General features: G+C 40.3%; 2 protein-coding genes and 1 pseudogene across 2 annotated transcripts in view; 2 read left to right on the top strand and 1 right to left on the bottom strand.

Annotated features, from left to right (window-relative positions):
• Positions 1-11,233, bottom strand: part of ANAPC5 (anaphase promoting complex subunit 5) — a 32,377-nt gene extending 21,144 nt beyond the window's left edge. Inside the window, exons 1-5 of the mRNA XM_016153841.2 lie at positions 11,017-11,233; positions 8,381-8,460; positions 7,579-7,688; positions 6,568-6,760; positions 386-452 (exon numbers count right to left, since the gene is read on the bottom strand). Of these exons, the coding sequence (XP_016009327.1) occupies positions 386-452; positions 6,568-6,760; positions 7,579-7,688; positions 8,381-8,460; positions 11,017-11,223 (657 nt within the window). The 5' untranslated portion in view covers positions 11,224-11,233. The remainder of the gene's footprint in view (positions 1-385; positions 453-6,567; positions 6,761-7,578; positions 7,689-8,380; positions 8,461-11,016) is intronic.
• On the top strand, positions 8,232-8,347 carry LOC118603103 (annotated as a pseudogene).
• Positions 11,234-11,450: 217 nt separating the features above from the next.
• The window catches only part of RNF34 (ring finger protein 34), a 31,977-nt gene continuing 17,629 nt past the window's right edge, over positions 11,451-25,798 (top strand). Inside the window, exons 1-3 of the mRNA XM_016153838.2 lie at positions 11,451-11,542; positions 11,771-11,855; positions 25,274-25,401. The gene's annotated coding sequence lies outside the window, so the exon portion shown is untranslated. The remainder of the gene's footprint in view (positions 11,543-11,770; positions 11,856-25,273; positions 25,402-25,798) is intronic.

Genomic DNA, 25,798 nt, shown 5'->3' with positions numbered 1-25,798 from the left:
ATTGCAGAATGCAGGTGATGGGTACATGAGTATTCACTGTACAAAGCTTTTCAACTTTCCTTTCTGTTTGGCAATGTCCTTAATAAAATAATAAAATATTGGAGAAAGGAAAGTAAGTTTTCACATGTTTTGGGCTGTGTTAGTTGCACACCGTTACTAAATAAACCTGCATTATAACTTTAATAGAAAAATAAAATCACTCGCAAAATAGGAGGGGACACATAGCAACATCTGCGTTATGAGTGAAGGAAAGAAGACCAAGAGCAAGGGACAGCACGGATTTGCCAACAAACCTACTAAACGGGTTTAGAAAACAAACCATCACAACAGGCCTATGTCATAGGATTAAAAAGAAAGTTCATGATAAATTACAGAACTAACATACCTGTTGAGAAAGAAAAAATTCTGCCTGTTTTTGGGACAGTGGCCCACTGCAAGATACCTCCTCTTCTCTAGAAAAAATAAAAAATAATATAAAGAATTACACCAATGCTTAAAAGTCAAATAGAATCTTTATCAGAAGAGTTCAAAACTTTTAAAATTAATTCTCTCTCCTCGGGAATAGAAAAGACATACTTAAAAAGTGATGCTGAATGACCTGCTAAAGTTCAAACGATATAATTATGGACAGATATAGGTCTACATTCTACACGGCTCTCAGTGTGATTTTCCTAAAATGCGTATCTATCAAGCCATCCCCAATTTAAAGCCCTTCAGTGGTATCCCCTCGCCTTCCAAAATAAAGTCCCTGCTGCTCAGCAGGACAGGTGCGATGCTTCAAGAGCGGCCCTACCTCCTGCCTCGCTCCTTTGCTTTCTCTTTCTCACCTAAACCCCAGCCACGATGAACTCCTTACAGGTCCCCGATCATGACAAGATGCCCCTACTACTTCCTCAGCCCACAGGACCCATTTTCTCACCCACTGTTGGACTGTTGCACACCACCCATCACTGAAGTTTACCTCAAGTGTCATGTCCTCCAAGAATTTCTCCTGAAATCTCATTTGAGCTCCCACTGTCTCCTATCGCTGAGCTTGGTGCATTTACACGGGCACTCAGAGTTTGGGAAATGAATGAACAAAGCATTTCTGACTCCATGCTATAGATACAGGATGGTACTGTATTCAAGAGCAGGGAAAAGAGGCTTCGCTTAAGAAATAACCATTTGTCTGGACGTTTAGATTACACAGAACCAATGAACAAGAAACGTACTAATATAAATCCAGACTTGACGAATCTATATGTGCACAATATAAAAGTCTTATTCTGAGAGCAAAGTATAAATATTACCCTTTTACACATCACTGAAGAAACAGCTTCTCTATATAGGATTACGATAAGTATAAAAATCAATATTTACTCATACATAATATTTATATAAGCACTCTGTGTTTAACACAGCAGTTCTCAAGCTGTCTCATGAAAATAATATGTAACCAGGTATTCTAAAATAATGTTTCTGAGGGTAAATACTTTGGGGAAAGTTGCATATTCTATTTTGCTTTGAGATTAGTGATGCATATTAGAGGAATTCAACACAGACTTTATTTTTGTTTAACGTACCATTTCCCAAACTCATTTGTACAAAGAATGCTTTCCTCACATCGCTCAAGAAGCACTGGTATTCCACAGAAAACACTTTGGGAAGAGCTGCTCTCGTATCCTCTTGGTTTTCTTTCCAGTAAATATGACCTAACAATCCCCCAGGCAGTGTATCAGCTTCTGCTATGATTGGAGCTGCCCAGAACCAGCCCCGACCCAGGTTTAAAAGACCAGTAATACAACAGCGACCTAGAGGGAAAAGGAAAAATTCACAGGCCAAGTCCTCAGATGGAAAACAGTGAAGTGTCTGGGCAATAAGAATGACAAACAGTCCAAGTGCTTGACTTATTTAAATCCTTTCTAAAAAGAGATTCGGTTCGGGGTAACTGATAATAAAGGACATAGGAGCAACAGGTTAACCAAAAAAAAAAAAAAAAAAAAAAAATCAGAATCATGCAAAGTAAAATTCCTACAAATGAAGGCAAATAGTTTTATAAATTGAATTGGCTTTGGCTTCCATGGTGGCAACCGTGACTGATGGGAACAAGCTAGGGATGAGCAAATAAAAATATCGTGGCCCAGTCTATGACCATGCCACCCTGAATAAGCCCCATCTCGTCTGATCACGGATGCTAAGCAGGGTCGGGCCTGGTTAGTACATGGATGGGAGACCGCCTAGGAAAGACCAGGTGCTACAGGTGTAAAAAAACCACATATATATATCGTGGCTCAAACATCTTTTACTGACTCCTCCTTTGCTTCTGCAGGGCCTCACAAATGCATGCAGGAGAAAATAACTCTTAAGAAGCCACGGAGGTATTCGGTTTAGGAAAAGGGCTCAAGTATGCCTTGTTTACGAATCCTGCTATGAGCTGGACAGAACTTTAGACTTACTAGTGTTATAAATGAAGGGCACTCGCCCTGGGTCCATGGATGGGCTTTAAGGAGTCCATGAACTTTGTAAAACTACAAGCAAAGTTTGCACGGATGTGCATTTTTAATGTGGAAATAGTACATGGTTTAAATCTACCATTATAATTGAAAATTTAAAAATATAAAACACGAGTCAAGGCCAGGGGGAGGGGAAATCACAATGCCTCAATGGGCTTACAGTCTTGGTGAAGGCAAAGACCTAGCCATGTGAAAAGATGGCAGCAAACAGAAAATGCCAAGGAAGAATATAAATTCTGTACTTAGAAAAGGGAGAAATCATTACAGCCAGAGCGGCTGAGGAACTTGAAAGTTGGGAAGGAGTGAGGAAATGACAAGGAAAGAAGGTATTCGGGCAGGCCTGGCTGGCCGGGGGCAGGATCCACGCTGAGAGCAGAGGGTGAGACCAGAAAGGTCTGCTGCGGGAGGCCCCAAACCCCAGGCTGGGAGGCTGAGCAGAGACAGTTCCTAAACATCCAGGGAGACCACGAGGACCTGAGCCCCGCCGCGGTGTGCGACTGCAGGGGGTGACCCAGCCCCTCCTCCCGGACCTTATGCACTCAGGCCACACTGTCCTCCCTCCGTCTCTCCAGAACGTCAGCCTATCCTGTCTTGGGAGCCGTGTCGCCGTGGGCTTGCTCTGGCAACTCTTCTCGGGGCGGCTACCTTCATCACCAGCTCCCAGTCTTAGGGAGGCCGTCCCTAGCAGCACCCCAGTTGTTCTCCATCCTTGTGTCCTGTTTTATCTCTTTCTTGCACCGACACTCTCTGAAATCACACTACTTATTATTTTAGTTACCTCTCTATTACTTGAGAGATAGCCCCACATAACCCAGCAAGGAAAGGGACTCTGCCCTCTTCACTGACAGCACAGCACCTAACACCGTGCCTGGCACACGGGGGGCACTCGGTACGTATCTGTCGGATATATTTAATGTCTTCGGGAGATTTATATTAAACCACTGGCAAGTAAAGAAATATCAGAGAATTTCTACTTTTGTTGGGTCCTTTTAGAAGCACAGGGATGTAGTTCCAGAAGCCTGCAGACTAGCAGCCTCCACAGCACCCACACGTGGTGTAACCCTATGAGCCTGACTTGTCACCACAGGACACACAGCTGCCCCTTAGCAACAAGGAGCAAACAAAACTGAAGCTAAGTTTCAGTTTGCACTTTCCTATGTAATTGGATTTTTAAACACACTCGATAAGCATATGTTTACTGAATATTTATTCCCTCCCTTCCAAATTAATAGTTAGATTCCCATTTTCGAATAGGGATAATTTCATTGTAAGATGGGAGATTTGCAAGCTATGCAATATTACTTTCGCCTTTGCAATTTTAATACAAATTTCTAGGATAAAAAAATAATTTCTCTGAAAAAAAAGAATTCAAAAACATTCCAATAACTTAAAATATATATATATATATATATATATATATATATAGAAAGGGCAAAAGTGAGCAGCTTCTGAAAATGCAATAAAACATTAGAAAAGATCACAAAAAACTTGAAATTTTCCTTTTTAAAAGAATGAAAAATACATGTAAATATATCTTGTAAAATAAAAAATATCCCATAACAAATGAAATAATTTCTTTCTGGAAAAAGAATTATACGATTTAATTCAAATAACATTTAAATAATATACTTCTTTCATTTCAGTGATGAAATAGTTTACTATGGGTGCACTATTTTCTGAAACCATATACCTTAACACACAAATGGATTACACATAAATGAATACTTAGAATAGGATAGAAACAAAAAGATGCAGTTAGATGTAATTAAATCAGATTAATTTAGGAGAAAGCCAAACCATAATAATAAAAATGTGAATTTAACTTTTCAGAATAAGTGACACTCTGCTATTTTAAGCACATAAAGTAGCTAGAATGAGGACTGCTGCCTGGAAGCCTTCCTTAGGGGACTTAAATGATGGAGACATGAGAGAACAATCGTGAATGTTTGTTGAATGTTTAATGCATACTAGGCACAGTTCTAAACACTTCACATAGGCTTATCGTTTAGTTCTCACATCGACCCCGAGGTGAGATCTCCCTCATTCTGCAGATGGGGAAACCGAAAAACAGAGAGGGTATAAGTAACTGGCCCAACGTCTCACAGGGAATAAGGGAAGAAGCCAGAATTCAAACCCAGGGGTCCGACTCCAGGGCCAGACCCTTAAACCTGCACTGCATTGCCTTTCCAAGAGACAAGAAGCGTTTGGAAGCAACTCTAAGTGAGAGAGCTTCTGGAAGTAGTTAGTGGTACTATAATCTCGTTCTAAGTATGTGCTGAACAAATCACGTAACAGTACAAACACCACTCCTAGGAACGCATTCTCTACACACGGTGGCTCCCCACTTTCCAAGGGGCTTGGCCAGCCTGCTAAGGGCGGGGTCAGGGTGACTTAAATCAGAGCCCTGAGCACACCGGATTGTAATTGTTTACGTGCCAACCTTCCTCACCATACTATCGGCACCTTGAGATATGGGGAAACACCACACACACACACACACACACACACACACACACACACACACACACATTTCACTCCCAGTACAAGCAGTTTATTTGGGAGGTGATCCCAGGCAACAACTGGGGAGAGAAGTGAGACAGCGAAAGGAGGGAAATCAATGAAAAGTGTGTAATGGGGCCAGTTACCGGTGTGGGCGGAAAGACCATAAATTTTGATCTTCTGCATTTGTTCCTCTGACACAGGCACATTCTATGAGTCAGACACTGTACCAAGCGCTGGGGAAGATGTGAAACTAGACAGAAAGGGTCTTAGCTCTGACGGAGTGCAAAGGCAGAGGACACAGATACAAAATAAGAGAGCAAACAAATGTAAAGTTACTTACTGAAGAGAGCCATGAAGAAAATAAAAAAGCTGGAAATATTTGGGATGGAAGTTACTTCAGATATGTGGCTGGGGAAGGCCTGTGTGAGGACATGGGCATGAGATCTGAACGGCGAAAGGGAACAGGCCGGGTGGGAAGCCAGGGAAGCGCAAACAGGCTGCCCGAGGCAGAAATCCGCTTGGGAGACTCAAGAACTGAAAGCAGGCTGAGTAGTGAGGCTGCTGAGAGCAAAGGGAGAGTCAGGAGAAAGAGGCGGGGAAGAGGACAGGGGCTGTGCAGACAATGCAGGCACCAGGCCGTGGTCAGCCTGGATTTCTGTCTGAGATCCAAGGACGGTCAGTGAGGGTCGGGGACAGAAGAGTGCCATGGTGTGATTTATATCTGCAGAGGTTCCCACGGGGCTCCCTACAGACTGTCAGGAGACAGGAGTGGAGGCAAGGAGACCAGTTAGGACACTAGAGGTAATCCAGGAAAGAGAGTCAGGGGGTGGCAGGGGCCATGGGGAGAAGTGAGCTAACCCCGAATGCGCTGTGGAGGAAGGACTGTCTGGACCAGCTGGAGGACTGGCTGCCATCGGGGTGGAGGGGAGGGGGGAGCAAGGCCACTCCTGAGGTTGGCTCCTGAACGACCAGGTGGGCAGCAGCGCCACATCCCCAGGGCTTAAATTTTAGTTGGCACTCAGATGTGCACTGAATTAATCAATTGTTAATTTAATTTACTCGGAAGTCATGAACACTACCAGTTAGGGTCCCACTAGAAAGCAAATGGCACGTTCAAATGGTATAACCTGAAAAGAGTTTAATAAAGGACCACTTACAGAAATAGGAACAGGGAACAGAGAAACCATAAGGGACAATACAGTGCCTGGGGCTGGTAAGAGTGAGGTACCTTACACACCGGGCCTGGGACATCTTCCTAGTTACCAGATCCCAGAGGACTGCAGAGGGGGCCACCTGATAGAAGCTGTGGCCTTACAGCTGGCCCACCAGTGAATCAGTGCCATGACACGTTCCTCCCTGGACCCCTGGATTTCCCACCAGTGCATCCCACACAGAAGTCAGGCGGCCAGGAGCCCACTGATGTAGCCCATCCGGGTCATCTTCCTGGATCTGCAGGGGCAGGAAGATGCCAACCAGCCAGCCAGCACAAGAACTCTGAATAAATGGAGGTTTACTGCACCTCTAACTGTGCTATTTCGCAAGACGGGATCCCTGTCAGAAAAACCCAGATTACCTTATAGATACATCAAGTTCTTCTTTTTCCATTTTTCTTTCGCCCTCTTCTCTGCTGGCGAGTTCCATATCGGCATCCTCCACTGCCTTTTTCTCACCATTTTGGAAGTACTGTTGAAGGGCAGTGTATAGTTTAAACACTTGACTGAAAGAAAGCTTACTGTAGGCCAAGATCATGTGACGCAGAAATAAACCTACAAAATAAGACACAGACAAGGCGAAGGCATTAAATGAAATCAGGCTACACAAATTTGCTGACTGTTGCAATTCTCCCTTCAAAAGAATCAAAAAGAGACACTTGCAGTTGCTGTTCCCTCTGTCTAGAATGTTCTTCCCCCATCCTCTACAAATCTGGTTTCTTCTTATTCGGGACTCAGTCCCCACCCATACTCTACCATCCTTATCCACCGAATATATTTCTTCGTGGCTGTTATAACTATCTGAAATGATCCTTTACCACCCTATCAGAATGTAATCTCCATAAAAAGCATATCCATATCTATTTTGTAAGTCCATATCCTAATTTATTAATCTAAGAGATTAATAAATAACATGTCGAATAACAAAGGCTAGCAGGCAAAAAAGCCAGATGGATGAAGCAGAAATATAAAGCTAATAGAAAAAGGTATTTCATGTAACCCCTCACCTATAAACTACATCGATAACACATTCTGACCTACCATGCTTCCTAAAAGTTTAGTTGGTGACCCTGACTTAGAGTTGTACAATGCAGAGAAGTGATCCATAGGACTGTAAGAAGGAGCTGAGAAACTCCAAAAAGCCCCCTGGACTAGGCTTATTCCTTGACTATTATAGACAAAACAGGAGATGTTTTTCCATTAGACAATTATTTAAACATAGATCAAAATGGCAAGGCAATTTATACAAACTAAAACATGTCTAACACCCCCACTGTGTTCGTTCAGATATAACAGAGTAATGACAGATGTGATTTAGAAAGCTCCTCACTTCAATGAAAATATTCTCAGCTCTCCTTGGAAGAGCTTCATACCTACTACACTTGTTTTGTGAACCTCTGGTTCAGTTCCAGAAAAAGAATCCGAAAGGTCATCAAAAAATTGTTCCATATCCTTCAATTCGCCTTCGGCCATCAGTTTGATTCTGAATGAGAAAATTGAGGTACGTATTTTAGCAAGGCCTTCTGAACATCTTACCATATTTCATATCCCGCAATTATCAAAATAAATATATTTTAAAAGCAATGCAGAGATTCATATGATATGGTGACACATAAAACAAACTTGATAATCTAAAATGTCACTCCCATATTCTGAAAAGTATCATTGCTGATGTTTTCTTGATCATAAAATTTGTCAAAGAAACACATCATAGTAAAAACTGAATTCTCTGCAACAGCTAAAAAGAGATAGATCCGGACAGAAAAATACATTTTAAAGTAATATGTTTAATATCAACTATTTTTCCAAAAAAAAAGAAAAATTAAAGTACTTAGGAAAACAACCTAGACTAATAAAGCTACATTTTAATTAATCACCTTGTGCCCTTTTCTAACTTTCATCTATTTTGACATCTTTTCATATATACAGAAAATGAACTGATGTGGTTCCATAGTGTAGTGGTTAGCAAGTTTGCTTAACACACAGAAGGTCCTGGGTTCATGCCCCAGTGGAGCCACAGTCCACAGTCTATGGTCATGCCACCCTGAACAAGCCCGATGTCTGATCTTGGAAGCTAAGCAGATTTGGGCCTGGTTAGTACTTGGATGGGAGACCGCTTGGGAAGACCAGGTGCTGTTGGCATAAATAATAAAATTTTAAAAAAATGAACTTTACCTGATCTGTACTGAATTTGCTAGCTGAGGACAAGATTCTTCGATTAACTTGTATAGTTTTGACAGTGTAATATCTGGGCCCTGGGTAAAGAAGAGAGGGAGGTTATAGGTAAATTTTAAAGAGCTGTACAATTATAAACAGCTGCAAACATGAATTCACTTATCAACGCCTGCTTTAACAATGATTCAAACATTAAATCTCAAATCAGGAAGGGTAAAAAACCTATCCATCTAAAATGCTAAAGCATTTTAGCATTCACATAGCATTCTTGTTTGGTCAGTGGAATGCCTTAAAATGGGGAAGAAAAAAAAAAAAAAGCATAGAATCTGTAGTCCAAAGATCCACCATTCCTTTCTCCTTAGTTTTGTGATCACAGTGAAGTTGTAGCCTCCCCGAGCCCTATGTCAGTAAAATGGAGATAATAATCATTGTCCTCATTTGTGGCAAAGATTAAGATACTGTAAAGTGCTCCGCAAACTGGAAAACTACACAAATACAGGTTTCTTATTTTCATAAACATAATCTCATTTAATTTTTCCCAAAACCTTGTAAGGTAGGCAGACATACTGTGTGCCCAAGTTCAACTAAGGTACTATTAGAGAGAGAGTATGCAATCTCAGTTATCAAGAATACTACAATCTAATTGAGATTTATACTAAAAACAATTTTTTTGAAGAATGTTGACAGTATATATGCCTAATTTAAATGTGGATAACCAGCAATTACACTCCTATGGAAGGTATGTTCAGTATACATTGATTGAAACAAACAAAAACTGAAAAGAACCTATGTCCACCAATAATTAATTCATAATAAATTATAAATTTTAATATTAATTAAAATTATGATTCTTTTCTGTGGAATACAATGCAGCCATTAAAAAGAATGAAACAGATCTAGTCACATGTGCTGAAGTGGAAAGATCTCCAAGACTTGTTAAATGAAAGGAGCAAGCTACAGAAGTAGCAATTGTATAAAAAAAATTATTAAGTGAAATTAAAAGGATACTTATAATCAGATGCATTTACCTATCTATATACACATACATATAGCTAAAGGTCTAGAAAGATCCATTCTTAACTGTTACTCAATAGTTAAATGAATGAATGTTAACAGTGATAATCTCAGGGGAAAGGATTGGAGGGCATGAAGAACCATAAGCTTTCACTCCATCAATTTTAGCATCATCTGAAGTTTCTAATTTTTAAAGCCAACTAAGTAAAGCGATTGGGATCTGATTGGGACCTTACTAGATGAATTCTATATACACTTTGATTGAAACTATATAGTAGTTAGCCAGGTAAAGAACCAGAAAGAATTCAAGACAGAAAAAAAAAGCATGAGCAAAGGCAGAAAGGTATGTGTTAAGACACCAGAATTACTGCCTTCTTTCTTCTACTTACCGAATTTTTTAGTATTACGACTTTTATTTGACTGAGGAAAATGCGATTATAATAATAGTAATGTAGAAAGCACTAGGAGCTACAAATTATAGAGAGCCCACTCCTTTTATTTAACTAACTGGGAAGATACTTAACTTCTGTGTCCTCAGTACCCCTACTCTCCCCAACAAACACAAGTGATGAATTTAAAAAGCCCTTTATGAACAGTATTGACTTGCAAGAATGCAACTCATGGATTCTAATTTTATTAGGTTTACCTCTTCAGATACTATAATTTGAGGGCCCAGGACCTCAGATCTTTGTTTCTGCCACCACTGTTCCTTTACAGACGGTTGCTCATTCTTCAAGCTCCAGCTTAACACTTGGCTTACTCTAAGAATTCCGCCCCATTCACCACAAAAAGGTATGCCACATTTCGCTCGTTCCACATATTTATTTAAAGACTCTACTAGGCTCCCCGGAAACAAGAATGAACAAAAACAGGATAAAACTCTGGCCTCATAGGGCTTATGGCCTAGTGAGGAAGAGATGTCAGTCATATAATCACACAATAAATGGAAAAACAACTGATATAAGGAAAAGTACATCACTTGGAAAATAAGAACAGCTAACACTGAGCATTTACTATGTGCCACACACTGTGTAGAGCTTCCCATGAATTTTCGAATTTAATACAGCCACCCCACGACACAGTTTTTATTAATGTTCCCATTTTATAGAAACCAGAGACCCACATAGGCTAGGGAACTTGCCCGAGTAGCATTGCTAGTAAGTGGTAGAGCTACAACCTGAGTCTGCAAAATGGAAGAAAACATGTAAAATGCTTAGCACACAGTAAGTGTTCGCTGTTAGCTTTATGCCATTATTACTAATTAAGGTCCTCTAGGATACGGAGCCTGTATGATTCATCTGTCTCCAATGCTCAGGAATACGTGTAACCCTATTTTACAGAAGACGGAGGGTCTGAGAAAGTAAGTCTTCCATCAGTCACTCAGCTCACAAATGAGAGCCAGGTAAGAGCCTGCAAAAAAAAAGTATATAAAGCGCCTAGCTCATCGTAAGCACTCCTTAAGTGTTAGCTGGCGGTATTAACTATATTTATGTGCAGCCCTCCAGGGCTGAAAAGGTAATCTAATGAACCCTTATAGCCCCAAGCCCAGGTAGATGTACTGCACAAAGCAGGTGCTCAGTAAAAGTTTGCTGAAAGAGCGGGAGCCGGCGGGGGCCCCTCACCTGCAGCAGTGGCAGGAGCAGCTGGTTGAGCCTCCGCCGCTCCATGAGGCTGACCGCAGCCTCGCCCGTGCGGCCCATCTCGTTCAGCAGCACCAGCACCGCGATCTTATACGGCGTCACCCAGTCTTTGATGCCAAACACGTTGGCGTGCACCACCCCATTGGTCATCATGGGGTTGAAGTAGAGGCTCTCGTGGACGCTGGCCATGGCGCCCCGAGACTAAACCCAGGGACCCAGAGGCCGCTAATGCTCAAGTTCCGGCGCAGAGAACATCACGACTCGCCCTACGTCTCCGCCCGCCGACACCGTTTCCCAGGAAACGGACTTCGCGCTCACGGTGTGCCGTCGGCCAATCAGAAGAGCAGATCAGAGCACATGGGATGGTTACAGCCAATCAGAATGTCCAGGAGTGCTGTGGCGTGGAGGCGGGGGCGACAAAGGCGTTGCACCTAATAACTGAGTCCCTACAAAAACTCTTACGAAGGGAGAGACGTTCCCGGGCAACTTTAACTAGCAAGGAGTGAAAGTGAGTCCACGGTTGGGGGCCGGGGCTGAACGACCAGAGGGCTGCCGTTTGTTCCTTTAATTTGAAAACAGTTAAAATTGAATTTAAAAAAAGATTGCGTTTAAAAGCAGCGAAATTAAATTTGCACCTTTAATTTTATATTTGCTTTCATTATGTTAATGTTTAAACTCAGAGTTTGGATTTTCATTTACCTCTTTTAAGACGTGAATAAACATTTTTTTCCCTCAGATTTCACAAATGCCATTTGGAGACAGCCAGATCAGGTTGCAAATGCCTTTGTATCCTTACGTGAAATAGAAGATACCTCATTGTGGTGAGTCTCTGTTGCCTTTCTGATAACCTACAAAATCCATAGTCTGGCATTCATGGCCATCCATAATCCAGACGTTATTTCAAAAAGATTTTTCACAACTCTCATTCATTTGTACCTCTCTCAAGACACTTCTCTATAGCCTGAATTATATTAGTAATGATTTGCCTTCGGTACTAGACTGTATGACCCTTGAAAGAAACCATTTCCACACGTATACACTGCCTAAAGCCTTTTTGTTGTTGTTTCAATCACTGTTTGTTCAATGAATAATGAATGACTATGTGATTTTAGTTCACAAAAACAAACAAGGAGGCAAATACATATAGACTACATAACTGTGCCAGAAAAGAAGTCATTGGTAGCTTAGAATAAAAGACCTAACCTTCCTATCTTGAGCATTATGTACATTTTAGACATACAATTACATATATTTTAGACATACAACTTGGTATATTTTACCACAAACAATTCTTATGTAACTGTCTTTTATTTGTAAAAGGGGAAACTGGCTTTTTGCAGGAAATTTAATACTTCTTTCTTTGCCTCACTCTATATTTGTACTTCTCCCCTTTTTAATGAAAAGCCGTACTTAAAATTTTACAGCTCTCTGACGATCTTTTTGCATAGTGGGTATAGCACAAAAAAAGTTTAGCAAAGGATATTTGTGGAATAAACTTCTAGTCAAGCTTGAAATCCTGAATAGGAACAGTTTACTGATTGTAAAGAGAAAAGTAATTTTTATAAAATCCTAAATAACAATTCTACTCTAAATTGGTAAAGCTTTCAAGACATTCATTCATTTATTGAATAAATATATGATGAGCTCCTACTATGTTCAATGCCCTGTTCTAGGAGCTGGAGATAAAATGGAGTGAACTTCTAGACCAGAAGTTGCAAACTGATGACCTTTGAACCAAATGTGACCCATTCGATGTGTTATATTTACCTTGCATAGTGTTTGCCAACATTTAACAATTGAGAAATTTCAGCCCCTCTTCCCTAAAAATCTATATTTCCAGCTTCACTTAAAAAATTAAAAAATTTGGCAACATGGTTTATTCCTGTGTAGTAATAATTAATTGGCTATAAGTAGCAAGAGCCAGTTTTATTCAGGGCATGACATCCCGACATCACTGCAGTGGTGGCCATTCGTCACTCCTAAAAGGCAGCTCGTGTTACCCATTTACTTTGCTTTACCCACTCACCCAGCATTTGAGTCGGAAACTCCTGTGTTAGACCCTTCCATTTGTATATAACTGGTTTTAAGAACATGACTAAATATTATCAAAATCCTGAAGAAATTTGAACTCTTAGAGTGCTACTCCATCATCCGCTTAGAGATTATGGGACCGTTTTCATAGCGCTTTGTTCGAACCTCGTTTATTACATGTATGATTTCATATCAGTGACTTAGAGAAGTAGCTATCTCCTCGGATGGACAGTGAGTGCCTTAAGCGCAGGAACCAGGTTTTGTTTTTTTCAGTCCTTGCAGCATTAAATTTTTTTTTTTTCCCTGCTGCTTTGGGGTGAAATGTTAAGTCCATGTGGTCTAGTGTGTCATTTGAGGCCGCTTTTCCTTGTTGATTTTCTGTCTGGAAGATCTGCCCCTTGGCGTCGATGGGGTGTTAAAGTCCCCTACTATGACTGTATTACGGTCGATCTCTTCCTTTATGTCGGTCAATATTTACATATTTGGGTGCTCCTGTGTTGGGTACATAGTGTTTACTAGGGTTATGTCCTCTTGTTGAATTGATCCCTTTATCATGTAATGTCTTGCTTTATCTCTTAGGGTAGCCTTTGTTTTAAAGTTTGTTTTGTCTGATATAAGTATGGCTATCCCAGCTTTTTTTTTTTTTTTTTCATTTCTGTTTGTATGAAATATCTTTTTCCATACCTTTACTTTCAGTCTGTGTGTCTTTTGATTCAAAGTGTATCTCTTGTAGACAGCAAATGTATGAGTCTTGTTTTCTTATCCATTCAGCTACCCTATGTCTTTTGATTGGAGAATTTAATCCATTTACATTTAAAGTGATTATTGATAGGTACATAGTTATTGCCATTTTATTATTTATATTTTTTATTTTTATTTTTAATGATGTCCCTTTAACATTTCTTATAATAGTTTGATGTTGATGAACTCCTTTAGCTCTTTCTTGTCTGGGAAGCTCTTTTTATGTCCTTTGGTTCTAAATGATAGTTTTGTTGGGTAGAGTAGTCTTGGTTGTAGGCTCTTCCTTTTTATCACTCCAAATATTTCATGCCAATCCCTTCCGGCTTGCAAAGCTGCTGTCAAGAAATCAGCTGACAGTCTTATGGGAGCTCCCTTGTAAGTAACCAGCTGCCTTTCTCTTACTGCTTCTAGCATTCTTTCTTTGTCTTTAACCTTTGGCATTTTGCAGCCTTAATTTCTGACACAGGTTCCTGGCATCTGGTATGTACTCAATTATTGCCAAGATTTCTTTGTCAGCTGTGTTTCAAATCCTTAAAATTCACTCCACAAATATTTTTGAGTACCTATGCCAGATATTGTGCCAAGTCCTAGAGGTACAGCAGTTAATATACAAACTAGTTATTTGACCTCATAGAGAAAAAAAAAAGTAGCATAAAACACAAGTCAAAAATTCCTTCGATGAATCAGCCTGTCTCCAAGAGACTAAGAAGGACCTGCTGTTATAAACATATGATTGGTCTCTCCTACTTTTAACAACGAAAACTTAATGCTGGTCTCCCTCACCTTTCACATTTCAAATCAGCCCTCCAAACCAATAAAAGAGCAGGGATTTATAACTTTTACTGGACTTTGGTTTATTGAGTTTGTCCTCCTCACAAATGTGTCGTCTTTAATTTGAGCAAAGTTACAGAACATGTCCCTCTGAATATAGGGATGGGCATATGGCCCTAGGAGAACCAATCAGATCCTTCTCTGGGATTGCTATATAGACTTTAGAGAAAGAAGAGCCATCTTTCTCTGAGGGTTTTTAGGTAAGGCTGTTGATGCCTATTCCCTGCTGCCAGAGAAAGGCTACCTGCAGGAAGAGAGAACAAGGCCAATTTGCAAAGAAAAACAGAATCCGGCAGAATTGAGGTTGGGAAGAGAGAGAAATAGACAGCTCTGGTCCATTGAGTTCTGTTTTTGTCTTGGGACTAGTTTTGTAGCTCTTTCTTCAACTGTATTGGCTTGCCTAGCACCTAATTCCCCAGCCACAACAATTAGCAAACACTTATCGGTTCAGTTTTGGGTTTTGTTTTGTTTGCTTTTTGCTTTAGCCAGATCAAAGTTTTGCTCTTGCAATCAAAGTCATCTTTATCAATATATAATTGAAAGCATTGAAAGCAGTTCATCCTGCCAGAACAGTTTAGTCCCCAGAAAGGCCTTCGGGCTCCTTGATTGTTCCTATATGAGCCTTTATCTCATCTTATGTTTTATTCAGTGAGTGACCCCTCTCTCCCCAGTCACCAAGTACTCTCCTACCCATCAGAAAAAATGATTCAAATATAGTCGTGACTGATGAAACAAGAAGAAAGTTGGGAGTCAGAACCCCGAGGTTCTAGTCTTGTCCTTGAAACTAACTAGCTCTGTGGTTCACTCCATGAGCCACTTAGTCGTCCCTGGAACTTGAGTCAGTTGCATTAACAAAGAAAGATTTTGATTGGATGATGTGTTAAGTCCTCTGCAGTACTAAACTTCCATGAGTTGTTACTCTATTTTCATTTAAACAAGTTTTAATGGTGGTAAGTAACACAAAACATAAAAATTGACCATTTTAACTACTTGAAGTGAACAATTCATTGGTGTTAAGTACATTTACAATGATGTGTAACATTCATTACTATCTAGTGCCAGAACTCTTTCACCACCCCAAAAAGAAAACTCATACGCATTAGCAATAACTCCCCATTCATCATACGATGGTACTACACAGTATTAGTGAGGTTTGGAGGAAACTGGCAGTTTCATATACTCTTGGAAGGAATATAAGTTGGTAGAGCCCTTAGTAGGAAAGAGAAGCCACTCTAAATGTTTCAAACAGAGAGGACCTTGCGCAGACAGTTGGCTCTACAGGTGATAGAAAATCTGAGACGCCAACCAGGAGATAGAAATTAGCAATAACAAGAAGACGCTATCATTCCCAGGACAGAAGGGACCAGGAAAAGAGATGGTTACCAGAGCCCAGGGGCCTCTGGGCGGGAGCTGGAGCTCTGGACAAATGCAGCCACTGCAGGAAAATGCCGCCTGAGGTAGAGAGAAGGCAAGAAATATCATGGCTCGTTCGCTTTCTCCCACCCTCCAGTCACCCTCCGGAGTCGATTATTAGTTCCGCCCAGCTGCTGGGAAAGGAAGCCCTCATGCATCACCACTGTCTAATTCCAGAATGTTTTAATGACTCCCCCCAAAAACCCCATGCCCATCAGCAGTGACTCCCCGTTGCCCCTGCCCCCAGACCCTGGCAACTACTGATCTTCCTTCTGTCTCTATAGGTTTTCATATTCTGGACACTTTATGTAAGTGGAATCATACAATATGTGGCCTTTAGTGTTCACTTTTTTTATTAGCATAATGTTTCCGAGGTGTGTCCACGTTATAGCATGTGTCAGGGCTTCATTTCTTCCCATCCTGAATATATTCCATTGTATGGGTAGACTATGTTTTGATCACCTTTTCGTCTGTCAGTGGACTTTTGGGTTGTTTCCACCTTTTGGCAATTATCAATCATGCCGCTGTGAACATTCACACACATATTTTGTGTAGACATATGTTTTCAGGTCTCTCGGGTATATATGTTCTATGAGTAGAGTTTCTGGGTCAGGTGGTAACTCTGTTTCACTTTTGAGGAACTGCCAGACTCTTTTCCACCATTTCACATTCACACCAGCAGTGAATGAAGGTGGCCTCTGCGTTTTAATGAAGATCAGGAGACCAGCTTGCTAGTTAATCAGGAATTGTGATTAGCAGTGTCTTGATTATGAAAGGACCAAATAATTATCAAAGATGTTTAAGTTATTCCAAGGAACGGATGACCATAGCCATGATTTTATGTATCTCTGAACAGTACACCCTAAGCAGAATTGTGCCCAGTAGAACCATTTTTCCCCATTGCTCATTAAACAGTAGCTCACCAGCAGCTCAGTGCTGACACATCATCTGCAGCTCCCAGGACAGATGGGAAAGCCAACAGGGTCACAGAATGCATGCTTTACCTGCTGATCAGATCCACAGCTTCTGAAAATGACAAAGCCTAACCTTGATTGTTGTGCAATCCTAAAACATCATGTTCAAGGAAATAGATAATTGCTCTGATGGCTCTGAACGAGGGAAATAGAATGTGCAAGCCAGGTCTCCTGTGTGCATGCATAAACGCTCTCTTTCGATAATCCCAGAAAATCCAGCTGAGAGGGGAGAAAATACCTCCTATTGAATAAAATGAGCCCCGACTTTGAGAGAGTCATGCAGAGTCTCAGAGCTCAATCAATACAGAAAGTTCTGGGTAATTAACTGAGCTGCTGGGGAAACTGGATCTCTACTCTGACAAGCATCACTAAGTATTTCCAGACCCAAGGTAACAGTCCAGCTTCTCAAAGCTCATGAACTGAATTGACCTCACTCCCAAGGGAAGGAAGCTCTCAGTGTTGTCTCTGGACCTCCTATTTTTTCCAAAGTAGATCTCGCTATCTGCAGCTGGAAGGATCAATAAACGAATTAATTGGGGCTAAGTTTACGTTTCTATTGTCCACAGTCATTTGCTTGAACCTACTTTGCATTTCTTTAGTGCTGGTAAGCAAACGGTAATATGCATTACATAATTTTCCCAAGTATATGAGTGCATTTTATGCTCACCATTTTCATTTCTTTGTGGATACCCTGACTCACTCTCAATACTTGACTTAATGGCAGTTTCCGGTAGAAGTATCTGCTTTCAGTAGTAGAAGCAGAAACTACATTTGCTCATCGTTTTTCCTTCTTCGCAGGATGTTAATTCCTTGGTTTGTAAAAATTGCATCTTATAAATGTCAATTTATAAGTTTCTGGAACAGAGATGCTTGTTGAACATCTAGTGCCAAATAGTGGTGATGCATAATTCTCTGCTGTAGTAATAATGCTGTGTAACAACTACAAAATTTCGAAGGCATATCGAGAAGCCTCACACATTGGAGGCGGTGGGCTAGAGAGCTCTGCTAGTCTTGTTGGGGCTCTATCACAGATCTGAGACTGGCTCACTGGCTGGATGGATGTCACTGGAGCCAACTAGAGTGGCTCCCTCCATGCGTCTCTCCTCTAGCAGGCTACCCTAGAGAATGTTCTTGTGGTGGAGGTAGAGGTACAAGAGAGAAAGTCGAACAAGTGTGTCTTAGAGTCCTAAGCGCAGTGGTGGCATGCATCAGTATTTCTGCCACATTCTATTAGCTAAAATGTAAGGCCAGACCAGATCCAAGTGTCAGGAAATAGATTGTACAAGAGGAGCTGCAAGGTCACGTGACAATAAGTACGGATACAGGAAAAGTTAAAGAATTGGGGCCAAAAGTACAATCTACTACAGACAGTCCTTCCTCATGCCCTGTGTGGTCCATGCTTAAACCTCCGTTTATTTAGGCAAAGGGAAGATTGGTCCAAGGGGAATAGATAAGGCTGATCTTTTTATGTTTTTAATCTCACCAAACAATTATATAAATAGTTATATGGGCTGTCTGAGGTTGCTCAGGCTGCCATAACAAAATACCGTATGCATGGTGGCTTAAAAAACAGGGATTTATTTTCTTACAGTTCTGGAGGCTGGAAAGTGCAAGATCTAGGTGGAGGCCAGTCCAGTCTCTGGCGAGAGCTCTCTTCATGGCTTGCAGATGGCTACCTTGTCACCGTGTCCTCTTATGTCAGAAAGAGAGACAGAGAGCTCTCTGGTGTCTCTTCTTATAAGGACACTTATCCTATCATGGGGGCCCCATCCTCATGACCTCATCTAAACGTAATCACCTCCCGAAGACCCATCTCCAAATACCGTCACATTGGGGGTCAACATGTGGATTTAGGGTATGTGGGGGGGACACAATTTAGTCCATAGCATGAAGTAACTGTAATCATTTTAGATTTAGGATCTTCATTCCTTTTTTAATTATTTCTCCCAAAATCTCTCTCACACCAGCTATGAATAAAACTTTCTAATATTAGAAATCAAAGTCAGAACTCAACTTTGGAGCCGCAGAGATCGATCAGAACATACCCACAGTATGTCTTATTTAGTCTTTTAAAAACATATCTATTTCTACTCGAGTTCAGGATGTAAGATATAGTTGGTCTAAAGCTTTACTTGATCTAAAGTTTGAGGGCTTGATTAACCAGTCCTTGTCAAGCCAGATCTGTGGGAAATTCAAAGTGGTTTCATGTTTCCCAGCCAAAGCATCAGAGGTCATCTTTCCCATAAGCATCTGGAACTTCTGAGCATTATTTATTCAATCTTAAAAATGGCATGCTTCTTTCATTCTTTATTTTCAGGCTCTTAATGGCCTTGAACCACAAAAGCAGTTATGTTGCCAGAGCAGTCTCCCAAATCCTGTTCAAAGTCCTTCGAATAGGTGTTTTATTCATTGTATTTGTAGGAGAGAAAGGAAGAGAGGAAACTCTTTAAGATCTTAATTTGTGTCAATTAATGAGTAAAAGAATAGACGTTTTTAAGAAGAGAGAAAGGTTTCCGAAAAGAAAGCCATTATCCTAGAGAAAAGATGAAAGTAATTTGTTCAGAGAGGGTGTTAAAGACAGGCTGAGACATTCGTGATCTGTCTGTGGCCTGGCTGCCTACCCGCTCTGCACCTCCAGGGGTACAGTCCTTGGAACAGGCATGCAGGCAATCTGTCGTTCAACCTAATCAATATCTCGCGACAAGAGCATTATTGATAAATCTTCGATCAGCAAAATGTTGATATCACTGTATGAAGAATTTAAGGAATAAAAACTGGATGTGGAGACTTTCACACCGAAACTCATTTCTTTTCTTAACTGCTTTATGTTTGGAGATGTTTCTGAACATCCTCTGCAGCCCTTACGTATGACAGAGGAAACGTCTAGGCGGGTGATACAAAAATAACCGTGGCTGTTAATTCTTTATTCACCAGATCTTTCGTCGTCATCTAGTACGTGCTGGGCACTTTCGCTAGACACTGGTAAAACGGTGGTGATTGAGGTGCATTCAGTTCCGGCTGTCACCAGAGTCACAGTCTAGTTCAGACACAGACAGGCCATAAATAGAGACAACCACAATGAGACCTGACTTCACACCGCTAGGACGGCTGTAATCAAAAAGATGGACAATACCAAAGCGGGCAAAGTCACGGAGAAATGGAAACGCTCGTGCTTTGCTGGCGGGAATGGATCGTCTGGCAGTCGCGTAGAAAGCTAAACATAGAGTTACCATATGGCACAGCAATGTCACTTTCTACCTCTAAGGATTTCAGCTGCTCTGGTTGGTTCACACCAGATGAAAGTGTTCCGGAAGTAAATAATGGTGATGGTTGCCCAAAATCGTGAATGCACTGAATGCCACTGAACTGTGTAATTTGAAATGGTTAAGCTGGGGAGTTTTATGTTATGTGAATTTTGCTACAAAAAAAAATGAGGACATCTGCATTTTCTAGTGAAAGCTACTTGCTGGTGATCTCAAAGTTAATTTAAGGCCTGTAGGATAGGAAACTGAGGCGTCGAGGTCATTTAAATATTTGGTGGCAGAACGGGGCCCAGAGACCTTGCTTCCTAATCCTTACATTTCCTTCCCTCGGCCAATGGGGCAAAAACCAGTTTCGAAAACAGCATTTTGTTGGGTAGCAAGAAACCAGAGATCGATCAAGATCTACATCTCAATACCTCCGATTTACTTGGAGAAACAGTATTGTCACACGAGTGCAAATGATCTAATGCAGAACCCTCTGTACGAAAAATGGAGTACAGTTAAACGTCATTAACCAAGAGTCCATGAATCCTGCCTTTATTTGGACAATCAGCTCTGAGGAGTCTTCTCTCATTGCATGGCAAACAGTTCTAAGTAAATGAACAACATATACCAGTCCACAGGACGTTCTTCCTAACAGATTTGAAACATAACACCTCTGTCCTTCTGAAATATCCATAATGAACTTACTGCTGTTAAGATCATGGTTTAGAGGCGTGGGCCCTAGAATTAGACTGCCTGGATTTGAACCCAGCCCTACCACTGACCATCATGGGACTTTGGGCAAGTTACTTAATCCTCTGTGCCTCAATTTTGTTGTTTATAAAATGAGAATAAAAATAGTATAAACCTCAGGGGTTATTATAAGCATTAAATAAGAAGATAGATGAAAAGACCTTAAGACTAGTGCCTGGGACTTGGTAAACTATGATAAATGTTAGCAGTTATTATTATTGCATTAAAAAAACTGGTAAGGTGGGTGATTTTTTTTTTTTTTACCTATTCCAAATCAGCCAGTAGTTTTCCTATTACCTCTAAAATGGAAACTTTAATAGCAGTCTCTCCTACTTTTGAGGCTGAGGATCAAAATAAATAATAAAGGCAAAGTGTTTTGAAAATGATAAAGCACTATACAGACATAAACTTGTTATTGAGTGCAGGGGAAATTATATTTATCTAGTCACAAAATCAAATTTCCAAGAATTTCAATTTCCCTAAATTTTGTTTGGCCTATTCAGAGTTATCGCACTTACTCGAATGTGCTAAAATCATGTCTCTTTCAAAATTATCATAACTCAGACTTCTCACTAATTCAGAGAGGCATTTTCTCAATCGATGCAAATTGTTGCAATTTTATTTTATATCAAAAAATACTAGTGCGGGTTTATGCTCTCATAGGAATTTGAACAAGAAGATTTCTAACATCTCATTCAACCTCATGCTGACGGAATCCAGACAAAAAAAACCTCAAGTGTAGACAGATTTGGATGAATTTGATCAGGGAAAACATTTTATGTCCAGTAAAACTGTAATTTGGGAAGAAGGGGGAAGCATGAGAGGGCAAGTATGCAAGACTACAGAGATGTTGGATGAGAAAGAAAAAAGAAAATCTGGAAGGAAATAGTGTTAACAGCAATTATCTTCTGGGTGAAAAGATTTGGGAATAATATCAATCTTTTCCTTACATGTTATATTAGTCAGCTCTAGCTGCCATAACAAAATACTGTAGACTTGGTGGCTTAAACAACAGAAATTTATTTTCTTACAGCTCTGGACACTGGCAAGTCCGAGATCAAGGTGCCATCTGATTCGGTTTCTAGTGACAGCTCTCTTCCTGGCTTGCCGATGGCTGCCTTCTTTCTGTGTCCTCATATGGCCAGACAATACACTAGATCATAAGTAATTTAAAATCAAGCACAACTGTTTCAAACATCGATCAAGCTCATATTTCTTCAGTCGTGGCTCATTGAACAAGATGCCAAATCTCAAACAATATAACACTCCTCTCTTAAATCCATCCTTCCTCCCTGTGAAGTAGGATTTGTCTTACTTCTCAAGAAAGTATTTTTTCAAGTGTCAAATGATGAAATAATTAACTATTCAAACAAAAGAGGCTATTCTAAATGAAAAGTGGTCTTGAATTAGAAGAGATAAGAATCAAATAGGATTGAGTCAGTTGAAACAAAAAAATCTTCCAGTGCTCAAAAGAAAAGGCTATTTTATTTTAGTAAAGACAATTGGATATGTGTCTGGGAATATCATTTGAAAACTGTGATCTACACACAATTACTACAAGCATCATGCCTTAGAAGATGTTAGAGTTTTAGAATGAGGATGGAAAAAAGATTGACATTGTAAGGAACAATTATGAGGCACCTATATATTATATGATTGTAAATGAATGTGATGAAGAGAGAAAAGTACTAAGCTTTTTATCTTGCATAGCGTGAAACTGGAATATTTTAGGACAACTCTTCTTATCTTAACCATCGGAATATTTCCACCTCTGAACATTTACCTTGTTCATTTATGAGTTGACTTACTATTTGTATTCCAGTGTCCAGCTGGTCTGTAAATGTGAATGAGCGTCAGCCAGTCTGCCTTGGACTGTAAACTGTTAGAAGAGGCAAGGCTTAGCTAATTCTCTCTGTGAATCATTTAGCATGGCATAGCACCGCACACAATTAGAGAGTTAATAATTGTGTTTATTATGACCTTTGGGAGGAGGCTTAGTGCCATTTATTACCTTCTTGATCCTGCCAGCACTTCTCAAGGGGGTGGGGAAAGTTGACGTGATTTACTTTTCATACATTGTTAGCCTGGAAGCAAATGCTGAGTGTGATAACAGAGACCTATCAGTGATGTCTATTAGTGAATGTCTGTGTGGTATAATGAGAAATATATTTGGTTTTTGTCCCCAGGTTCCTGGCACAGAGGCCCTAAAACCCTTGGAATTTCCTGAGTGATGGGAGTGTATTTTGTTGTTCATAAGGAGCCCCTTTTAGTCACACCTGAGTTTATAGTAATGATGTAACATAGAGTGACTTAAGATGGAGCTGGTCACCAGAAAGACCAAGTGATTAGAGGGTTGGAATTTTTAACCCCATCCACCAACCTCTGGGAAGGTGGGTGGGGCTGGAGATTAAGTTCTATAAAAATTCTTGAACATGATTTGATGGGATTCTGGGCTTGGTGAACACATCCTGGGAGGGTGGCACACCTCAGTTCCACCAGGACAGATGCTTCTACGCTCAGTACCCTTCTAGGCCTCACCCTGTGTACCTCTTTGTCAGATGTTCACCTGTATCCTTTATCCTTTATAATAAACTGATAAATGTAAATAAATGTTTCTTTGAGCCTTTGAGCCATTCCGCCAAATTATTAGACCAGCAGAGAGGATCACGGGAACCCTGATTTATAGCCACTTGGTCAGAAATACAAGTGACAACCTGGACTTGCAACTGGCATCTGAAATGGGGTCAGTCTTGTGGGACTGTGTCCTTAACCCGTAGGCTCTGATGCTATTTCCAGGTAGATAGTGTCAGAACTAAGTTAAATTTGTCGACACCCAGTCGGGATCTACTGAGAATTGGAGAGTTGCTCAGTGTTGTTAGAAAACACTCCAGTTTGAAATGTCATATTTTCACATTTCTGTAGCTGATGTGATATTATTATATATACTTGGCAACTTGACTTGAAATAAATATGTTTTAAAATTTGATTCACTATAGTGTGAAATTCAAAGTGAATGGAATTCGAAGGGCTTTCGAATAAATGGAGAATTACAATGCTTTATTTTGACTTTAACAATTGCGATTGGGGATGGGATGCTTAATCCTTGATTTCTTTTTTCTTTTTTTGTTTTTAATCCTTGAATTTTAAGATAGACAAATTTCTTGTTGCCAGCACAGGCATAGAACCTGGACAAAGCCCTGGGGAGACAGAGCACTTCTATTTTCTGCTCTGTTTATTACTGACTTGGTACAATAGCATTTAGTTTTATTTCAGCTGATCCCATATGCTAATAACTGCTATATAAGGTTTAACAAACATCTACAAAAGCACTTAGTAATAACATTTTTAAAAAATCTGTGAAAGCAGAAACCTTTGATTTGGAGTTCCTCAAAATTATAAACTTGGAGTAAGGTTCTATAAGTGTGTGTGAGTTTAGCAAGAGTACAGAGTCGATGGTCAGATCAGGAAATACTATTCTGAGAAAATCTATAAACATCGTCTCAGGTACTATTGTTATTAAAGTTCGCAATGTTAACCCTCGAGATGTCCTTTCTGTTGTTTTAAGACACCAAGTTTGTCTTTTTTTGATATGGCAGCTGCAGGAAACCAGTACACCACTTCTGACATTTTTCTTCTATCGTGGCCATTTAAGCTCCATGAGAAGGGCTGTGTCCCTCTTTTCAGTGCCTGGTGAATAGTGGGTGCTTAATATATATCGAATGATATGAAATATCAGTACCATTGGGAAATTGTACTGACTCCACCTTTAGGTGAATTGTTGCCCCATACTATGTAATGTTACAATACCCATAAAGAAGTTATAGGTGAATGCAGGTCTAAGGTGCAAGAATTAACTTGTTTTGCAAGGTCCGTCTCTTTATTAGAAGAATAGTAATATAGGTGAGCATATATTGAGCTTGGGATGGGAGCCTTGGCAGCTATTCTAACTTTCATCACTGCCTCATAAGCCTCAGGCAAGAGAGCTCACTTCTGTGGCTCAGTTTCCCAAGCCTTGAAAGAAAATCCTGTCCCCTTTCTGCCTAAGTAAGGAGGATCATGGTGGGGGGAGGGGGCAGCTGGTAAAGTGCTCCATCTTATTTAAGAGAAATATAAAATGGCCCTACATTATTTGCTTTACTCTCCGGAAACCAGTTTAAAGTCCTGTTTCTGTTTCACTTTCAGCATCAGGATTCTTCAACTGTTCAGCAAAGTGTAAGCTTCCAGTTAATAATCATTATGTCCATTTTACAGATGGAGACAATTAAGGCAGAAGAGGGTTATATATTCAAGTCAGCAAAGTAATTTACCAGGAGAATTTTAAAAAGATTCTGAGTCCAAAACAAACTGATTCTGTGGAACTAACGGCTCTCTAGAGCACAGTAAGTATTGTTGAAAACTTTTGTTACTGTTATGGAAATCAGGCAACTGGGATTCGGATAAGACCTGGCTTATGCATTCTCATGAAGACATGCTTTTTCATTCTACCAATGAGATTTTATGACTTGTCTATAACCTTGGCATTTGCAAACTCACATTAAATGAGGGTGGTCCTTTCGGTCTTTTAAGTTATAAAATTTAAGCAATGGCCATGAAAACGATGGATTACTCTGTGTACAATAGTTATATTTGTGAAGATGACCAAGAATAAACACAACATAGCAAACCAGATCCAGTTCTCAGATACTTTCATTTGGCTCATAGCTAGGCAACCAGTCATGTACTAATCTAATGATGCATCTTAACTCAGATGGGGGGTGGGTGGGAGTGGGTGGAGAG

Source organism: Rousettus aegyptiacus, unplaced genomic scaffold (assembly GCF_014176215.1).
Source record: "Rousettus aegyptiacus isolate mRouAeg1 unplaced genomic scaffold, mRouAeg1.p scaffold_m13_p_5, whole genome shotgun sequence".
NCBI classification, from domain to species: Eukaryota; Metazoa; Chordata; class Mammalia; order Chiroptera; family Pteropodidae; genus Rousettus; species Rousettus aegyptiacus.
The sequence above is the reverse complement of the archived record's forward strand: the minus strand, read 5'-3'. Positions and strand labels throughout refer to the sequence as shown.